This window comes from Oncorhynchus kisutch, linkage group LG14, assembly GCF_002021735.2.
Source record: "Oncorhynchus kisutch isolate 150728-3 linkage group LG14, Okis_V2, whole genome shotgun sequence".
Classification (NCBI taxonomy): domain Eukaryota; kingdom Metazoa; phylum Chordata; class Actinopteri; order Salmoniformes; family Salmonidae; genus Oncorhynchus; species Oncorhynchus kisutch.
In genome coordinates, this window is record NC_034187.2 from 13,718,308 (window position 1) to 13,736,213 (window position 17,906).

The 17,906-nt window shown below is 45.8% G+C and overlaps 1 protein-coding gene across 18 annotated transcripts in view; it reads left to right on the top strand.

Annotated features, from left to right (window-relative positions):
- gphna (gephyrin a) overlaps positions 1-17,906 on the top strand; it is a 128,089-nt gene that overhangs the window by 15,602 nt on the left and 94,581 nt on the right. For all 18 annotated transcript variants that reach the window (XR_004202687.1, XR_004202688.1, XR_004202689.1 and 15 more), the window contains exon 2: positions 17,624-17,702. Coding sequence is in view for 12 of the 18 variants with exons in the window: in XM_031787881.1 (XP_031643741.1) it covers positions 17,624-17,702 (79 nt within the window). In the remaining 6 variants the exon portion in view is untranslated. The remainder of the gene's footprint in view (positions 1-17,623; positions 17,703-17,906) is intronic.

A 17,906-nucleotide genomic window follows, 5' to 3' on the forward strand; every position in this document is an offset into this window, starting at 1 on the left:
ATACACAGAGATAGCTCATAATGTCTACTCTTTTATTCACAATCATTCACTCATGCAAGCAGCAGGGACACATGACATTTCTATAGTAACAGACTGACATACATAGGCTTCCGTCCCAAATGGTACCGTGTTCCCTGCTTGTGTATATGAAGAGAATAGGAGTGCCATTTGGGACACATCCGTACTTTCAGCCCCTTCTATGGATGAGATGATCAGATTATGTTGAATAGAGATTACATTATAGTATGCATCCCTTGGCATTTTGCCATCTGCATGTCAGCACATACAGTATAGCCAATAGGAGGTATGAGACAGGTTTAGTACGGTAGGGCTACTGGAATGACATGCTGTCAGCCTGTTTAGTGCTGTAGTTACTGTAATGTATCCCTTGGCCTTTTGCTATCTGCAGGGCTGCCAGGCAGCCAATTAATGTATGGAGATATGTGATGTGGCAGTGACAAGTCTAGTCTCTTAGCCTGTTTAGTCTTTAGTGCCGCAGAGTTACGGGAATGACATGCAATGGGAATGACATCCTGTTTACTGAGAGACAGTAAGCAGCAGTGACAGTGGTTGTGGGCCTGTTAATTAAGCACATCTACAGCCGGTCTACCTCAGCAGGGTAAAAGCACTGACACATTTATCCTGACCATAGTAGGCATCATAGAGGATTCATAGGCTTAATTTTTTAATTTTTTAAAAATGTTACATTTATTTAACTTGGCAAGTCAGTGAAGAACACATTTTTATTTACAATAACGGTCCACACCGGCCAAACCCGGACGACTCTGGACCAATTTTGCACCGCCGTATGGAACTCCCAATCATGGTCTGTTGTGATACACCTTGGTTCGAATCCAGGCTGAATGTAGTGACACCTCTTGCGCTGAGATGCGGTGCCTTAGGCCGCTGAGCCACTCTGGGGCCCTGGTGACATTCAGTGTGTCTTCCTCTTCCTGGACTTAATCTCTGGAGTCTAACATCGTACCCAACCCGCTGTGTGCCATCTTGCGCAAATGGATTTTGTCCCCCCACACCAAACACGATCACGACACGCAGGTTGAAATATCAAAAACTTTGAAACAACTATATTCATTTGGGGACAGGTCAAAAAGCATTAAACATTTATGGCAAATTCGCTAGCTAGCTTGCTGTTGTTAGCTCATTTTGTCCTGGGATATAAACATAGAGTTATTTTACCTGAAATGCACAAAGTCCTCTACTCCGATAATTAAACCACACATAAAGTGGTCAACCAAATCGTTTCTAGTCATCTCTCCTCCTTCCAGGATTTTTATTCTTTGGACTTTATATGACTTTTGGCATCAGTTTTTTTTAACCTTTTTTAACTTGGCAAGTCAGTTAAGAACAAATTCTTATTGTCAGTGACGGCCTAGGAACAGTGGGTTTAACTGCCTTGTTCAGGGGCAGAACGACAGATTTTTACCTTGTCATCTCGGGGATTCGATCTTTCAACCTTTCGGTTACTAGTCCAACGCTCTAACCATTAGGCTACCTGCCGCCATCATAGTTAACACGACGACCGACCGAACTCAGTTTAACTTTCAATCACCCACGTGGGTATAACCAATCAGGAGATGGCACGTGGGTATCTGCTTTTATAAACCAATGAGGAGATGGGAGAGGCAGGACTTGCACCGCACCGCATTCAGCGTCACAAATAGAACTGACTTCTATTTTAGTGCTTGGCAACGCAGACGCTCGTTGGCGCGAGCGAGCAGCATGGGTGCAATAATTGAATAACGTATGTTTAAATGTATTTTGCAAAGCTCTCGCACGCGACTCGAGCGGTGTGGTCAGCATGTAAGACGTGGGGGTGGGGGGGTTATAAGTTAAAAAAAACTTTAGGTATAAAAAAATAAATATAAAAAATATTTGTTAAAATATAGAATTTGGAATATAAGATATGCATATTAATAGTAGATTTGGATAGAAAACACTGAAGTTTCTAAAACTGTTTGAATCATGTCTGTGAGTATAACAGAACTTATGTAGCAGGCAAAACCCCGAGGACTAACCGTTCAGAATTATAATTTTTTTGGTCTCTGTCTGTTGACTGAGTTCTCATTGGCAAATTATATTTCTTGGGAACCTTTTGTCAGTTCCTACCGCTTCCACTGGATGTCTCCAGTCTTTGGAATTTGGTTGAGGTTATTCATTTGTGCAATGAAGAAGTAGGCCATCTAGGAACTGGGTAACACTGTTGAGAGTGCGCAAGACGTGAAAAGTAGCATGGTTTGTTGTCCTGTATTGAACACAGATAGACCCGTCTACAATTTGATCGATTTATTAATGTTTAAAAATACCTAAAGTTGTATTACAAAAGTTTATAGGCAACTTTGGAAATATTTTGTAGTGAAGTTGCGTTTTTTGGAAGCTTTTTTTTTTCAGGATCAAACGCGCTTTATAAATGGACATTTTGTATATATGGACGGAATTAATCGAACAAAAGACCAATTGTGATGTTTATGGGACATATTGGAGTGCCAAAAAAAGAAGCTTGTCAAATGTAATGCATGTTTTATTTTATTTCTGCGTTTTGTGTAGCGCCTGCAGGGTTGAAATATGCTACTCTCTTTGTTTACTATTGTGCTGTCATCAGATAATAGCATCTTATGCTTTTGCTGAAAAGCCTTTTTGAAATCTGACATGTTGGCTGGATTCACACTGAGTGTAGCTTTAATTTAGTATCTTACATGTGGGATTTAATGAACGTTTGATTTTTAGATCATTTAAAAAAAATTGGCCTCGCTGCATTTTCCCTGTTTTTTGCCCAAGTGGGACGCAGCCGTCCCCTATCCTAAAGAGGTTAATCCCTTTTTTGGGGGGTAGGCACAAAACACCCTTCATACTTCGTACAGTTTTTGAAACCGGTACTGGTCCTGCGACACTGTGGGGCTCGTAGTGCAAAACGGAGAACACCATCGTGTTCGTGAGAATGTCCCCTTTCCACAGTGGGGTTAGTCACATTAGTTTGTAGCCCAAACGGTTCAGATGCTACAAACAGAAGTTGGCACATTGACGATATTGACTTCAGACGAGTCCCCTGCCACTTTTGGAGGATGTAGAACAAAACAGAGAACACCATTGTGAGAGTCTCCCCTTTCCATACACTGGTTTGCTAAAGACGTTTTCGTGAGAAGACCAATTCTCGGGATGTCTCACGGTCTGACAAATGCCGCTCTAGCTCACAAGCAGACGTGCGACACTGGTTGTGGTGGACTGAGCCGTATCCAATGCAAAAAAGTTTAATCTAGAGATATCAGTTGACATTGTTTGTTATGTAACTTTGATCAACTCTAGGGGGTTACAAGCACTTTGAAAGGAGAATCTGGGTCCAGGAAGCCAGCTCCAGTGTGCATATCCTATGCAGTAGTACATTAGTGGTAAAGGGGTCATTGGAACGCAGACCGTTCCATTGACTAGTTAGGTCAGATTTGTTGAATGTGCACCAATCAGTAGATATTCCCCCAAATCCTTCATGATTTACGTATTGTACCAGGCCCACAATGTGGTAACTTATGTCCGATGTTGATATATTTGGCAGTTTTTGCTGCGTAACATTTAGAAGTTGTCCCTTTTCAGGTTTAGAAGAAGTGACTGCTAAATGCTAACTCCCGTTCGTTAGCATAGCTGGCATGCAGAAATCAGTGGTGGTAGTCAAAGCCATTTTTAACTGTAATGCAGTTGATTGGCTAAGATGACATGAACATGTTCTGGGGTTGACATCCATACAAGCATTGTACTCCGATTTTTATCTCAACGTGGTGTGAAATACACATACACAAACAATAGCCTAAATCTAGGATCATTTTGATGGGAGGCAATGAGGAGATTTGGGATCTTTCCCCACCGGCTCTTTCCCCCACACTTTTTCGTGTCAATTCCATTGTTTTGGCCGAGTTGGATTGCCCTCACCGCATCTATGTCATCATGTATAGTGCTTGCTGAAACTGTAGTGTTATAGTGTTGATCTGATGGAGCAGGGTTATGGTAAGGACATGCCACCCTTGTCCACAGTAGGTGTGTCCAGTAGGCTCAGCCAATGACGGAGGTCATCAGTGTGAAGGCTTTTGGGTAATTACTATGTGTTCTCACCACAGGGGAATGGAATTGTGTTTGTGTGTGTTTTCATTCACAGGAGCAGGCAGCCAGTGGCAGGACTCGCGACACTCCCCTCTATAAATCTAAATCTGTTGCTTCCCTCATTATCATCCTTTCCTCTCCTTTCCTAATTATCATCCTACCCTCTCTTCCCCTCATTATCATCCGTCCCTCATCATCCTGCCCTCTCCTTCCCTCATTATCATCCTACCCTCTCCTCTCCTTCCCTCATTATCATCCTACCCTCTCCTCTCCTTCCCTCATTATCATCCTACCCTCTCCTCTCCTTCCCTCATTATCATCCTACCCTCTCCTCTCCTTCCCTCATTATCATCCTACCCTCTCCTCTCCTTCCCTCATTGTCATCCTGCCCTCTCCTTCCCTCATTGTCATCTTGCCCTCTCCTTCCCTCATTGTCATCCTGCCCTCTCCTTCCCTCATTATCATCCTTCCCTTTTCTCTCCTTGCCTCATTATCATCCTTCCCTTTTCTCTCCTTCCCTCATTATCATCCTTCCCTTTTCTCTCCTTCCCTCATTATCATCCTTCCCTTTTCTCTCCTTCCCTCATTATCATCCTTCCCTTTTCTCTCCTTCACTCATTAGCATTCTGCCCTCTCATCTCCTTCCCTCATTATCATCCTACCCTCTCCTCTCCTTCCCTTATTATCATCCTGCCCTCATTATCATCCTTCCCTCATTGTCATCCTGCCCTCTCCTTCCCTCATTGTCATCCTGCCCTCTCCTTCCCTCATTGTCATCCTGCCCTCTCCTTCCCTCATTGTCATCCTGCCCTCTCCTTCCCTCATTGTCATCCTGCCCTCTCCTTCCCTCATTGTCATCATGCCCTCTCCTTCCCTCATTGTCATCCTGCCCTCTCCTTCCCTCATTGTCATCCTGCCCTCTCCTTCCCTCATTATCATCCTGCCCTCTCCTTCCCTCATTATCATCCTTCCCTTTTCTCTCCTTCCCTCATTATCATCCTTCCCTTTTCTCTCCTTCACTCATTAGCATCCTTTCCTCTCCTTCCCTCATTAGCATCCTTTCCTCTCCTTCCCTCATTAGCATTCTGCCCTCTCATCTCCTTCCCTCATGATCATTCTGCCCTCTCATCTCCTTCCCTCATGATCATCCCTACTTTTCCTTTCCTCTCATCCCCTCATTAACATCTCTCCCTCTCCTCCCTTCATTATCATCCTTCCCTTTCCTCTCCTTCCCACATTATCACCCTCTGCTCTGCTCTCCTCTCCCTCGCTCCGACTAGACCTGTCAATCTAAGATGTATGTTTTGGCCTTCCTCATCATTCATCTCCTCTCCACTTTGTCCATCCTTTCATCTTTCCATCCTTTGTGTTCTCATGTCCTCTCCTCGCCCGTCTCTTACTCACTCCATCCCTCCTTACAATGTCCCTTGCTTTCCATTTTTCCCTTAATTTTTCTTCCCATCTCTCTTCCCTTCCTCTTTTCTTTCACCAGTTTTGCTATATTTCTACCCAGTGCAGGATGATGGGGGAACGAAGGGATGATCAGAGGGATGAGAGAGGGGAGGGGGATGGAAAAGCGGGTTAAGGTAGGATTGAGTCAGTCGAGGATGGATCAGCACAGTAGTTTCAAGGAAAAACGTATTCATCTCTCCAATTTTCTTTTCCTGTAAAACCATTTTTTCCCCTCAAATTCTGCATTGAGCTGTTTTATTAGTAAGAAGCATCTATTCAATATTTATAAAACCTCTATAAAGGAGGAGATGCCCTTTATAGAGCTGTTACTGCAAGACTCCAGGACTCTTTTCTATGTCCCAATAGCACCCTATTCCCTATGTAGTGCACTACTTTTGCCCCGGGCCCATAAGACTCTGGTCAAAAGTAGTGCACTATATAGAGGATAGGGTACAATTTGGGATGCAACCCAGGACTCTGCTGCTGCATAATGTAATTATTTCAAACTAATTAAAATGAAGAAACTCCAGGTGATTGTGCTTTTGCTCTTTCTCTCTCTCTTTTTAACCGTCTCTGTCTACAATAAAACATCTCTCTCTAGCTTTCTCCCTCTCTGTCATCAGTAGTGTAGAATGTGTGTGTGTGTGTGTGTGTGTGTGTGTGTGTGTGTGTGTGTGTGTGTGTGTGTGTGTGTGTGTGTGTTAGGGATGCACGGGTCAGCTGTTTGTTCACCCGCACCTGCCCATAATTGCTAATAACACATCTGCAACTGCCCGACCTATATGTGACACATTGAAAATCTGATGCCTGCACCCAACCCTAATCCACTATTATAGTTAATGTGCTGTACAGTTTTGTTTTACTGGGGGTACAGGATATTCTTTTTTTAACCTAATGTATACTGAACAAAAAATATAACTGCAACATGCAAACATTTCAAAGATTGTACTGAGTTACAGTTCATTTAAGAAAATCTGTCAATTTAAATAAATGCATTAGGCCCTAATCTATGGATGTCACATGACTGGGAATACAGATATGCATCTGTTGGTCACAAATACCTTTAAAAAATAGTTAGGGGTGTGGATCAGAAAGCCAGTCAGTATCTGGTGTGAGCACCATTTGCTTCATGCAGTGCAACTCATTACATGTTGCGTTTTATATTTTTGTTCCATATAGATGTGTTCCTGCTTCTAATTTCTGACATTTTGCTAGGCTATTTGTTAGTCAACTTGTTTATAAATTAGCCTAGCTACATTACTTGTTGACCTGGAAGAATAAATAAACCCTTGCTCACCAGAAAATATGTCATAACATAAGTCAGTAAAATGAATGCTTCAATGTAGTTGACATCGGTAGAGTTATCTTTCATCTCTGCTTCTCTCGCACAGCGAAGATGTTTAGGGAACAGGGAGAAAATGCAATTATAGTTTAAAAAAATGGGACAGATTTTCAGTGCAAAATGTCCATATTACATCAGTTTGACCGGTTTTAAGGGAATTAAAAGCTGTGAAAACAGCCCAACATATTTCTGATAGCATTTCACTTTGGCTTAAATACATATGTTATGTGGTTGAAATAATATCAGCTTTTATTATGCTGATAAAGATAGGGACTGTCTGTAAAGGTGCTAACTGCTCATTCATTCTATCAAGATGCTGAAATAAATAAATCATATTTCTCCTCTCCTGTTCCCGATTTAAACATGTACATTTGGTTTATCATTTCACTGCAAGAACTGCTTTGTTCTGCAGGAGATAATATTATACTGAACAAATATATAAACGCAACATGTAAGGTGTTGGTCCCATGTTTCATGAGCTGAAATAAAAGATTCCAGAAATGTTCCATATACACACAAAGCTTATTTCTCTCAAATGTTGGACACAGATTTGTTTATATCCCTTTTAGTTAGCATTACTCATTTGCCAAGATAATTCAGTGATGTTTAATATATGGTATGGCTGTCCTGGCTGTGGTGGTTATACTCAGGTCAGAATGAGAGTCACCGAGATGGAGGTTGGGAAAACACACACATAGAGAGAGATGTAAAGAGAGAGGGGGAACAGCTGCATTGCAGGGTAGTAGATATTCCAGAGGTTGGTCTAATCTCTCTTTCTCTTTCCCTCCCCCTTCCTCACTCTCTCATTCTCTCTTTCTAATAGTATTATGTTCTCCCCCAGCCAGCTTGTATTTCCTAGCAGGTAGAGACTAGAGAGAGAATCATCCTCTGTGTCTTGTTATATAACTATCACCTCGTTTTGATCCTCCCACTTCAAATGAATGAAGAACCGGCCTGGGGCTGGGGTATGGGGCTGGGGTATAGGGCTGGGATTGAGACTGGGGCTGGGGTATAGGGCTGGGATTGAGACTGGGGCTGGGTTATAGGGCTGGGATTGAGACTGGGGCTGGGAATGAGACAAGGGCTGGGATTGAGACTGGGGCTGGGTTATAGGGCTGGGATTGAAACAGGGGCTGGAGTATAAAGCTGGAATTGAGACTGGGGCTGGGATTGAGACTGGGGCTGGGATTGAGACTGGGGCTGGGATTGAGACTGGGGCTGGGATTGAGACTGGGGCTGGGATTGAGACTGGGGCTGGGATTGAGACTGGGGCTGGGATTGAGACTAGGGCTGGGATTGAGACTGGGGCTGGGAATGAGACAAGGGCTGGGATTGAGACTGGGGCTGGGTTATAGGGCTGGGATTGAAACAGGGGCTGGAGTATAAAGCTGGAATTGAGACGGGCTGGGATTGAGACTGGGGCTGGGATTGAGACTGGGGCTGGGATTGAGACTGGGGCTGGGATTGAGACTGGGGCTGGGATTGAGACTGGGGCTGGGATTGAGACTGGGGCTGGGATTGAGACTGGGGCTGGGATTGAGACTAGGGCTGGGTTATAGGGCTGGGATTGAGACTAGGGCTGGGTTATAGGGCTGGGATTGAGACTAGGGCTGGGGTATAGGGCTGGGATTGAGACTGGGGCTGGGGTATAGGGCTGGGATTGAGACTGGGGCTGGGGTATAGGGCTGGGATTGAGACTGGGGCTGGGGTATAGAGCTGGGATTGAGACTGGGGCTGGGTTATAGGGCTGGGATTGAGACTGGGGCTGGGAATGAGACAAGGGCTGGGATTGAGACTGGGGCTGGGGTATAGGGCTGGGATTGAGACTGGGGCTGGGTTATAGGCCTGGGATTGAAACAGGGGCTGGAGTATAGGGCTGGAATTGATACTGGGGCTGGGATTGAGACTGGGGCTGGGGTATAGTAATGGGATTGAGACTGGGGCTGGGGTATAGGGCTGGGATTGAGAATGGGGCTGGGATTGAGACGGGCTGGGATTGAGACTGGGGCTGGGGTATAGGGCTGGGATTGAGACTGGGGCTGGGATATAGGGCTGGGATTGAGACTGGGGCTGGGGTATAGGGCTGGGATTGAGACTGGGGCTGGGGTATATGGCTGTGATTGAGACTGGGGCTGGGATTGGGACTGGGGCTGGGGTATAGGGCTGGGGATGAGTTTTGGACTAAGGCTAAGGCTGGGGCTGAGGTAGAGGTTTGGGTTAAGTCTGGGGCTGAGGTAGAGGTTTGGGTTAAGTCTGGGGCTGAGGTAGGTGTTTGGGTTAAGTCTGGGGCTGAGGTAGAGGTTTGGGTTAAGGCTGATGTAGGGGTTTGGGTTAAGGCTGATGTAGGGGTTTGGGTTAAGGCTGATGTAGGGGTTTGGGTTAAGGCTGAGGTAGAGGTTTGGGTTAAGGCTGGGGTAGAGGTTTGGGTTAAGGCTGGGGCTGAGGTAGGGGTTTGGGTTAAGTCTGGGGCTGAGGTAGAGGTTTGGGTTAGGGGCTGGAGCTAGAGGTTTGGGTTAAGGCTGGAGCTAGAGGTTTGGGTTAGGGGCTGGAGCTAGAGGTTTGGGTTAAGGCTGGAGCTAGAGGTTTGGGTTAAGGCTGGGGTAGAGGTTTGGGTTAAGACTGGAGCTAGAGGTTTGGGTTAAGGCTGGGGTAGAGGTTTGGGTTAAGGCTGGGGTAGAGGTTTGGGTTAAGGCTGGGGTAGAGGTTTGGGTTAAGGCTGGGGCTAGAGGTTTGGGTTAAGGCTGGGGCTAGAGGTTTGGGTTAAGGCTGGGGCTAGAGGTTTGGGTTAAGGCTGGGGCTAGAGGTTTGGGTTAAGGCTGGGGCTAGAGGTTTGGGTTAAGGCTGGGGCTAGAGGTTTGGGTTAGGGGCTGGAGCTAGAGGTTTGGGTTAAGGCTGGAGCTAGAGGTTTGGGTTAGGGGCTGGAGCTAGAGGTTTGGGTTAAGGCTGGGGCTAGAGGTTTGGGTTAAGGCTGGGGCTAGAGGTTTGGGTTAAGGCTGGAGCTAGAGGTTTGGGTTAAGGCTGGAGCTAGAGGTTTGGGTTAGGGGCTGGAGCTAGAGGTTTGGGTTAGGGGCTGGAGCATGAGGTTTGGGTTAGGGGCTGGAGCATGAGGTTTGGGTTAAGGCTGGGGCTAGAGGTTTGGGTTAAGGCTGGGGCTAGAGGTTTGGGTTAGGGGCTGGAGCTAGAGGTTTGGGTTAAGGCTGGAGCTAGAGGTTTGGGTTAAGGCTGGAGCTAGAGGTTTGGGTTAAGGCTGGAGCTAGAGGTTTGGGTTAAGGCTGGAGCTAGAGGTTTGGGTTAAGGCTGGAGCTAGAGGTTTGGGTTAAGGCTGGAGCTAGAGGTTTGGGTTAGGGGCTGGAGCTAGAGGTTTGGGTTAGGGGCTGGAGCTAGAGGTTTGGGTTAGGGGCTGGAGCTAGAGGTTTGGGTTAGGGGCTGGAGCTAGAGGTTTGGGTTAGGGGCTGGAGCTAGAGGTTTGGGTTAGGGGCTGGAGCTAGAGGTTTGGGTTAGGGGCTGGAGCTAGAGGTTTGGGTTAGGGGCTGGAGCTAGAGGTTTGGGTTAAGGCTGGAGCTAGAGGTTTGGGTTAAGGCTGGGGTAGAGGTTTGGGTTAAGGCTGGAGCTAGAGGTTTGGGTTAAGGCTGGGGTAGAGGTTTGGGTTAAGGCTGGGGTAGAGGTTTGGGTTAAGGCTGGGGTAGAGGTTTGGGTTAAGGCTGGGGTAGAGGTTTGGGTTAAGGCTGGGGTAGAGGTTTGGGTTAAGGCTGGGGTAGAGGTTTGGGTTAAGGCTGGGGTAGAGGTTTGGGTTAAGGCTGGGGTAGAGGTTTGGGTTAAGGCTGGGGTAGAGGTTTGGGTTAAGGCTGGGGTAGAGGTTTGGGTTAAGGCTGGGGTAGAGGTTTGGGTTAAGGCTGGGGTAGAGGTTTGGGTTAAGGCTGGGGTAGAGGTTTGGGTAGGCTGGGTAGGTTGGGTTAAGGCTGGGGTAGAGGTTTGGGTTAAGGCTGGGGCTAGAGGTTTGGGTTAGGGGCTGGAGCTAGAGGTTTGGGTTAAGGATGGAGCTAGAGGTTTGGGTTAAGGCTGGAGCTAGAGGTTTGGGTTAGGGGCTGGAGCTAGAGGTTTGGGTTAAGGCTGGAGCTAGAGGTTTGTGTTAGGGGCTGGAGCTAGAGGTTTGTGTTAGGGGCTGGAGCTAGAGGTTTGGGTTAGGGGCTGGAGCTAGAGGTTTGGGTTAGGGGCTGGAGCTAGAGGTTTGGGTTAAGGATGGAGCTAGAGGTTTGGGTTAAGGCTGGAGCTAGAGGTTTGGGTTAGGGGCTGGAGCTAGAGGTTTGGGTTAAGGCTGGAGCTAGAGGTTTGGGTTAAGGCTGGAGCTAGAGGTTTGTGTTAGGGGCTGGAGCTAGAGGTTTGTGTTAGGGGCTGGAGCTAGAGGTTTGTGTTAGGGGCTGGAGCTAGAGGTTTGTGTTAGGGGCTGGAGCTAGAGGTTTGTGTTAGGGGCTGGAGCTAGAGGTTTGGGTTAGGGGCTGGAGCTAGAGGTTTGGGTTAGGGGCTGGAGCTAGAGGTTTGGGTTAGGGGCTGGAGCTAGAGGTTTGGGTTAGGGGCTGGAGCTAGAGGTTTGGGTTAGGGGCTGGAGCTAGAGGTTTGGGTTAGGGGCTGGAGCTAGAGGTTTGGGTTAGGGGCTGGAGCTAGAGGTTTGGGTTAGGGGCTGGAGCTAGAGGTTTGGGTTAAGGCTGGAGCTAGAGGTTTGGGTTAGGGGCTGGAGCTAGAGGTTTGGGTTAGGGGCTGGAGCTAGAGGTTTGGGTTAAGGCTGGGGTAGAGGTGTGGGTTAGGGGCTGGAGCTAGAGGTTTGGGTTAAGGCTGGAGCTAGAGGTTTGGGTTAGGGGCTGGAGCTAGAGGTTTGGGTTAGGGGCTGGAGCTAGAGGTTTGGGTTAAGGCTGGGGTAGAGGTGTGGGTTAGGGGCTGGAGCTAGAGGTTTGGGTTAAGGCTGGAGCTAGAGGTGTGGGTTAGGGGCTGGAGCTAGAGGTTTGGGTTAAGGCTGGAGCTAGAGGTTTGGGTTAAGGCTGGAGCTGTTTTGTTCTTATCCCTCTCTTTACTCTATTCTTTCTGTAAGTAATGTGTGTGGGATATTCCATTGAAACGGAATTATGCTTTAACTCAGTTTTAAAATGCATGCCAAACAAAAATAATTGATTTCAAAGTTTAACAAACCATACGACTCTATGCACAGGGACTACTTTTAACAATTTACACTGAACATTTTACAAAACGACATTTACTGGAAGAACTGCAGATGCAAACTTTGGTAACAGAATGATGATAACATCTCTGTTAAATATCTGTTCCCAATTTAAATTCACAGACACATTGGGCCACATGGAAAACTAAAGGTATAGCAACTGAAATAGACTTAGTAACAGGAAATACATTTATTTCCATGACATAATTTAAAGAGTAGTTTCAAAATAGTTTCAAATACATGCAACTTAAAAGTTACATATCACCAAATGTAGATATGAAATCTCCTGGACAATCAGAGCAACCTTGAGGGAATCATATTTGGGTCAGAAAATAATGTTCATATGGATGGGTAAGATATACAAAACCTTGTAGAGAGAATATCCAACTGACAATCTCTTAGAAAATAATATAAACTATTGGAACAACGACTTTAAAAGAACTGATGTTAGCATGGAGGGAAAGTTGAAGCATAACTAACGAAAATTACAAATGTGTGCTTAATCCATATAAACTCAAGTATAGTTTTTCCTAACCACTGTGCTTCTGCATTGCTTGCTGTTTGGGGTTTTAGGCTGGGTTTCTCTATAGCACTTTGTAAAAAGGCCTTTATAAATCAATTTGATTCATTGATTATACAAGTGTCAAAATTCACATTCGACAGCACAACGGCAGTCATGTCTCAAGTGTAACATTTATAATGATTCAATAATCCATGCTTTCTGGGAATTCTACGAAGTCCAGAAGTTGGGGGCGGAGCTAGAAAGTTGGCTATCAGAATATTACAATGTTAACATACTTTTAATCCTGTCTGCATACAGTTGGAAGTCTGAAGTTTACATACACTTAGGTTAGAGCCATTAAAACTAGTTTACATACACTTAGGTTGGAGCCATTAAAACTAGTTTACATAGACTTAGGTTGGAGTCATTAACTCGTTTTTCAACCACTCCAAAAATGTCTTGTTAACAAACTATAGTTTTTGTGACAATTGTTTACAGACAGATTATTTCACTTATAATTCACTGTGTCAACAATTCCAGTGGATCAGAAGATAATATACACTAAGTTGACTGTGCCTTTAAAAAGCTTGGAAAATTCCAGAAAATGATGTAATTGCTTTAGAAGCTTCTGATAGGCTAATTGACATAATTTGAATCAATTGGAGGTGTACCTGTGCATGTATTTCAAGGCCTACCTTCAAAGTGCAAATCAATCCCAGAACAACAGCAAAGGACCTTGTGAAGATTCTGGAGGAAACCGGTACAGGTATATCCACAGTAAAACGAGTCCTATAGCGACGTCATCTGAAAGGCCATTCAGCACAGAAGAAGCCACTGCTCCAAAACAGCCAGACTACGGTTTGCAACTGCACATTGGGACAAACATCATATTTTTTGGAGAAATGTCCTTTAGTGTGATGAAACAAAAATAGAACTGTTTGGCCATAATGACCATCATTACGATTGGAGGAAAAAGGGGGAGGCTTGCAAGCCGAAGAACACCATCCCAACTGTGAAACACGGGGGTGGCAGCATCATGTTGTGAGGGTGCTTTGCTGCAGGAGGGACTTGTGCACTTCACAAAATAGATTGCATCATGAGGAATGATAATTATGTGGATATATTGAAGCAACATCTCAAGACATCAGTCAGGAAGTTAAAGCTTGGTCGCAAATGGGTCTTCCAAATGAACAATGACCCCAAGCATACTTCCAAAGTTGTGTAAAAATGGCTAAAGGACAACAAAGTCAAGGTATTGGAGTGGCCATCACAAAGCCTTGACCTCAATCCTACAGAACATTTGTGGGCAGAACTGGAAGTGTGTGCGAGCAAGGAGGCCTACAAACCTGACCCAGTTACACCAGCTTTGTCAGGAGGAATGGGCCAAAATTCACCCAACGTTTTATGGGAAGCTTGTGGAAGGCTACCTGAAATGTTTGACCAAAAACAATTTAAAGGCAATGCTACCAAATACTAATTGAGTGTATGTAAACTTCTGACTCACTGGGAATGTGATGAAAGAAATAAAAGCTGAACTAAATAATTTTCTCTATTATTCTGGCATGTCACTTTCTGAAAATATAGTGGTGATCCTAACTGACCTAAGACAGGGAATTTCTACTAAGATTAAGTGTAAATGTATTTGGCTAAGGTGTATGTAAACTTCCGACTTCAACTGTATTTCAAGGCATGGCATATACTGTTTGGGGTGTCGTGAGATACACAATGGGCTGGACGATTCTCTTCTCATCTTGAAAAAACATATACTGAAAACTTGGAAATCAATCAATCCGCCATCATTAACACAATGATTTTTTTTAATCGAAATTTTTAAAGTGCGTTTGCTACTGAGAGAAACAAAATGGTCCCGTTTTTGGCAATCAATAATGCAGGCACTAGGGATGGAGGTGTGGCCAGGCACTAGGGATGGAGGTGTGGCCAGGCACTAGGGATGGAGGTGTGGCCAGGCACTAGGGATGGAGGTGTGGCCAGGCACTAGGGATGGAGGTGTGGCCAGGCACTAGGGATGGAGGTGTGGCCAGGCACTAGGGATGGAGGTGTGGCCAGGCACTAGGGATGGGGGTGTGGCCAGGCACTAGGGATGGGGGTGTGGCCAGGCACTAGGGATGGGGGTGTGGCCAGGCACTAGGGATGGGGGTGTGACTAGAGATGGAGGTGTGGCCAGGCACTAGGGATGGGGGTGTGACTAGGGATGGGGGTGTGGCAAGGCACTAGGGATGGGGGTGTGGCCAGGCACTAGGGATGGGGGTGTGACTAGGGATGGGGGTGTGGCCAGGCACTAGGGATGGGGGTGTGGCCAGGCACTAGGGATGGGGGTGTGGCCAGGCACTAGGGATGGGGGTGTGGCCAGGCACTAGGGATGGGGGTGTGGCCAGGCACTAGGGATGGGGGTGTGACTAGGGATGGAGGTGTGACCAGGCACTAGGGATGGGGGTGTGACCAGGCACTAGGGATGGGGGTGTGGCCAGGCACTAGGGATGGGGGTGTGGCCAGGCACTAGGGATGGGGGTGTGGCCAGGCACTAGGGATGGGGGTGCGGCCAGGCACTAGGGATGGGGGTGTGGCCAGGCACTAGGGATGGGGGTGTGGCCAGGCACTAGGGATGGGGGTGTGGCCAGGCACTAGGGATGGGGGTGTGGCCAGGCACTAGGGATGGGGGTGTGACCAGGCCAGGTTCAGGTTTGGTCCAGTCCGGTAAGTTTGTGGATGTTAACGTCAAGGCATCAAAGAAAACATAAAAGAAATCAAAGCCTTTACTTCAGCCTCATTTTTAAGATGGACAATGGTTGAAAAATGGATCTAGGCCTTAATTTCCCCCAAATATCTATATTATTTTCAATTTGATATTCTCCTATGACCTCACATGTTGGTACTCATGGGTCCTTTTCAATGGAAATGCCCCTGTGTCACTGGGCCTTGTACTGTTGATGTGAAAGGAGAGATGGTAAGAAAGAGTGAGAGATGAGAGACAGAAGAGGAAAGGGTTAATGAGGGAATGGGCGTATGACCCTGTACATCGCTTGGGTTACTCACTCACTCCCTCACTACTAATCTAGTCACTACAACACAGTCATAATGCTCCTTCCTCTCTCTCTCTCTCTCTCTCTCTCTCTCTCTCTCTCTCTCTCTCTCTCTCTCTCGCTCACTCGCTCTTTCTCTCTTTCTGTTTCCTGGAGCTGTGGCACATTGGCATCTCACCAGAGAGAGATGTGGGAATCTCACTATCACCTTGCTACTTCTGGCCATCCCCTCTGACTATTCTACCCTATTCTATATTGGCTACTCTACCCTCCAACACATTTTGAACCACATGGACCTCAGTTGGAGCACAGAAAGAGAGAAGGAGAGAGAGTGACAAGAGTGAGGAGAGAGAAGAGGGGAGAAGATATCCCTCCATCTCTCCCTCTCCTGCAGGGAATTGTGGCCTATGGATCAAGGGTTAGGTGGGGAGAGGGGGTGAGAGGGAGAGTAAAAGGGAGAAGAACGAGTGAAGGAGTGAGAGTGGGGAAGGAGAGTGTAAGAGGAAGAGTTTCTAAGTAGGGGAGAGCACTGGGCATTGAGAGAGAGAGAGTGAAAACGTTTGGGTATAAGGGAATAAGCGGGTAACTGGGAATGCTGCAATTATGAAGTAAGTCTTACACCACTCTGCCTCTCTCTGTCCTCCCCTACTCTCTCTCGCCCCCTCTACTCTCTCTCGCCCCCTCTACTCTCTCTCGCCCCCTCTACTCTCTCTCGCCCCCTCTCTCTCTCTCTTTCTCGCTGTCTCTGTCTCTTTGTATCTCTGTCTCTGATGTGGAGCAGAGTAGAGGATGAAGCAGCAGAGTAGAGAGAGAAAACATGAGGCCATTCAGTGTTGCTGGTTGAATTGTCAGTGCTTTATAATTTATTTACCAGGCTACAGGTCAGTGCTCCAGTACAGACCACACAGCCATGGTGCCATCACACTGCCACAACCACCACACCCTACACCCATTCTCTCTCTCTCTCTCTCTCTCTCTCTCTCTCTTCTCTCTCTCTCTCTCTCTCTGTCTCTCTCTCTCTGTCTCTCTCTCTCTCTCTCTCTCTCTCTGTCTCTCTCTCTCTCTCTCTCTCTCTCTCTCTCTCTCTCTCTCTCTCTCTCTCTCTCTCTTTGTCTGCACTTTACTATATTTAGCTTATCCTTTTCTCATCTTTGTCCTCATGCCTATTTCTCTCTTTTAATTTTTTTTCTCTCTCCCACGCCCTTGAGAAAAGAGTGATGATAGAGACAAGGTGTGATGTCACAGCTAGGGATGCACATTTTGGGGAATATTCAGAGGTGGAAACATTCCATGGGAATTAATGGAAATATATGCAAATTAATATTAATGCCATTTAAATTTAGAGTTTTTTTGCATTCTATATATTTACCATATCATATGGAGACAGAAATAATTGCAAATGATTCAAGCCTTCCAATAGAATTTAAAAAAACTATTTATCCAGGTTCAAATCTCTGTAGGTGATGGCTTTGTTTTGGAAGGTTTGGGAATCGTTTCCTTTTAGGTGGTTGTAGAATTTAATTTAGATCATTAGCGGGTATTGGCCTAATTCAGCTCTGCATGCATTACTTGGTGTTTTACGTTGCACACGGAGAACATTTTTGCAGAAGTCTCAATTTGGTGTTTGCCCCATTTTGTGAATTCTTGGCTGGTGAGTGGACCCCAGACCTCAAACCATAAAGGACAATGGGTTCTATAACTGATTAAAGTATTTTTAGCCAGATCCAAACTGGTATGTCAAATGTTATGTTCCTCTTTTTATATATATATATAATATATATATATATATATATATATATATATATATATGTATATGTATATGTGTTGAAGAGGGTGCGGCTCAAGCTGTGTCCCTGTCTCGCCCCACGGCCCTGTGTTTTTGCCAATTTTAACCGCACGTTCTCTCTATATCTTTGTCTCTCTCTCTCTCTTTTTCTCTTTCGGTCTCTCACCCTTTCTATTTATCTCTACAGTGAGTGACAGCTGCTTCAGGAACCTGGCTGAGGACCGCAGTGGAGTAAACCTCAAAGATCTGGTCCACGACCCATCACTGTGAGTACACACACGCACACAGACTTTGCAGGTGTTATGCCAGGTGCAGCGAAATGCTTATCCAACAGTGCTGTAGAATGTCAGAACGAGTCCATTTAACAAAGTATATATACAGTACCAGTTAAAAGTTTGGACACCTACTCATTCAAGGGTTTTTGTTTATTTTTACTATTTTTTACATTGTTGAATAATAGTGAAGACATC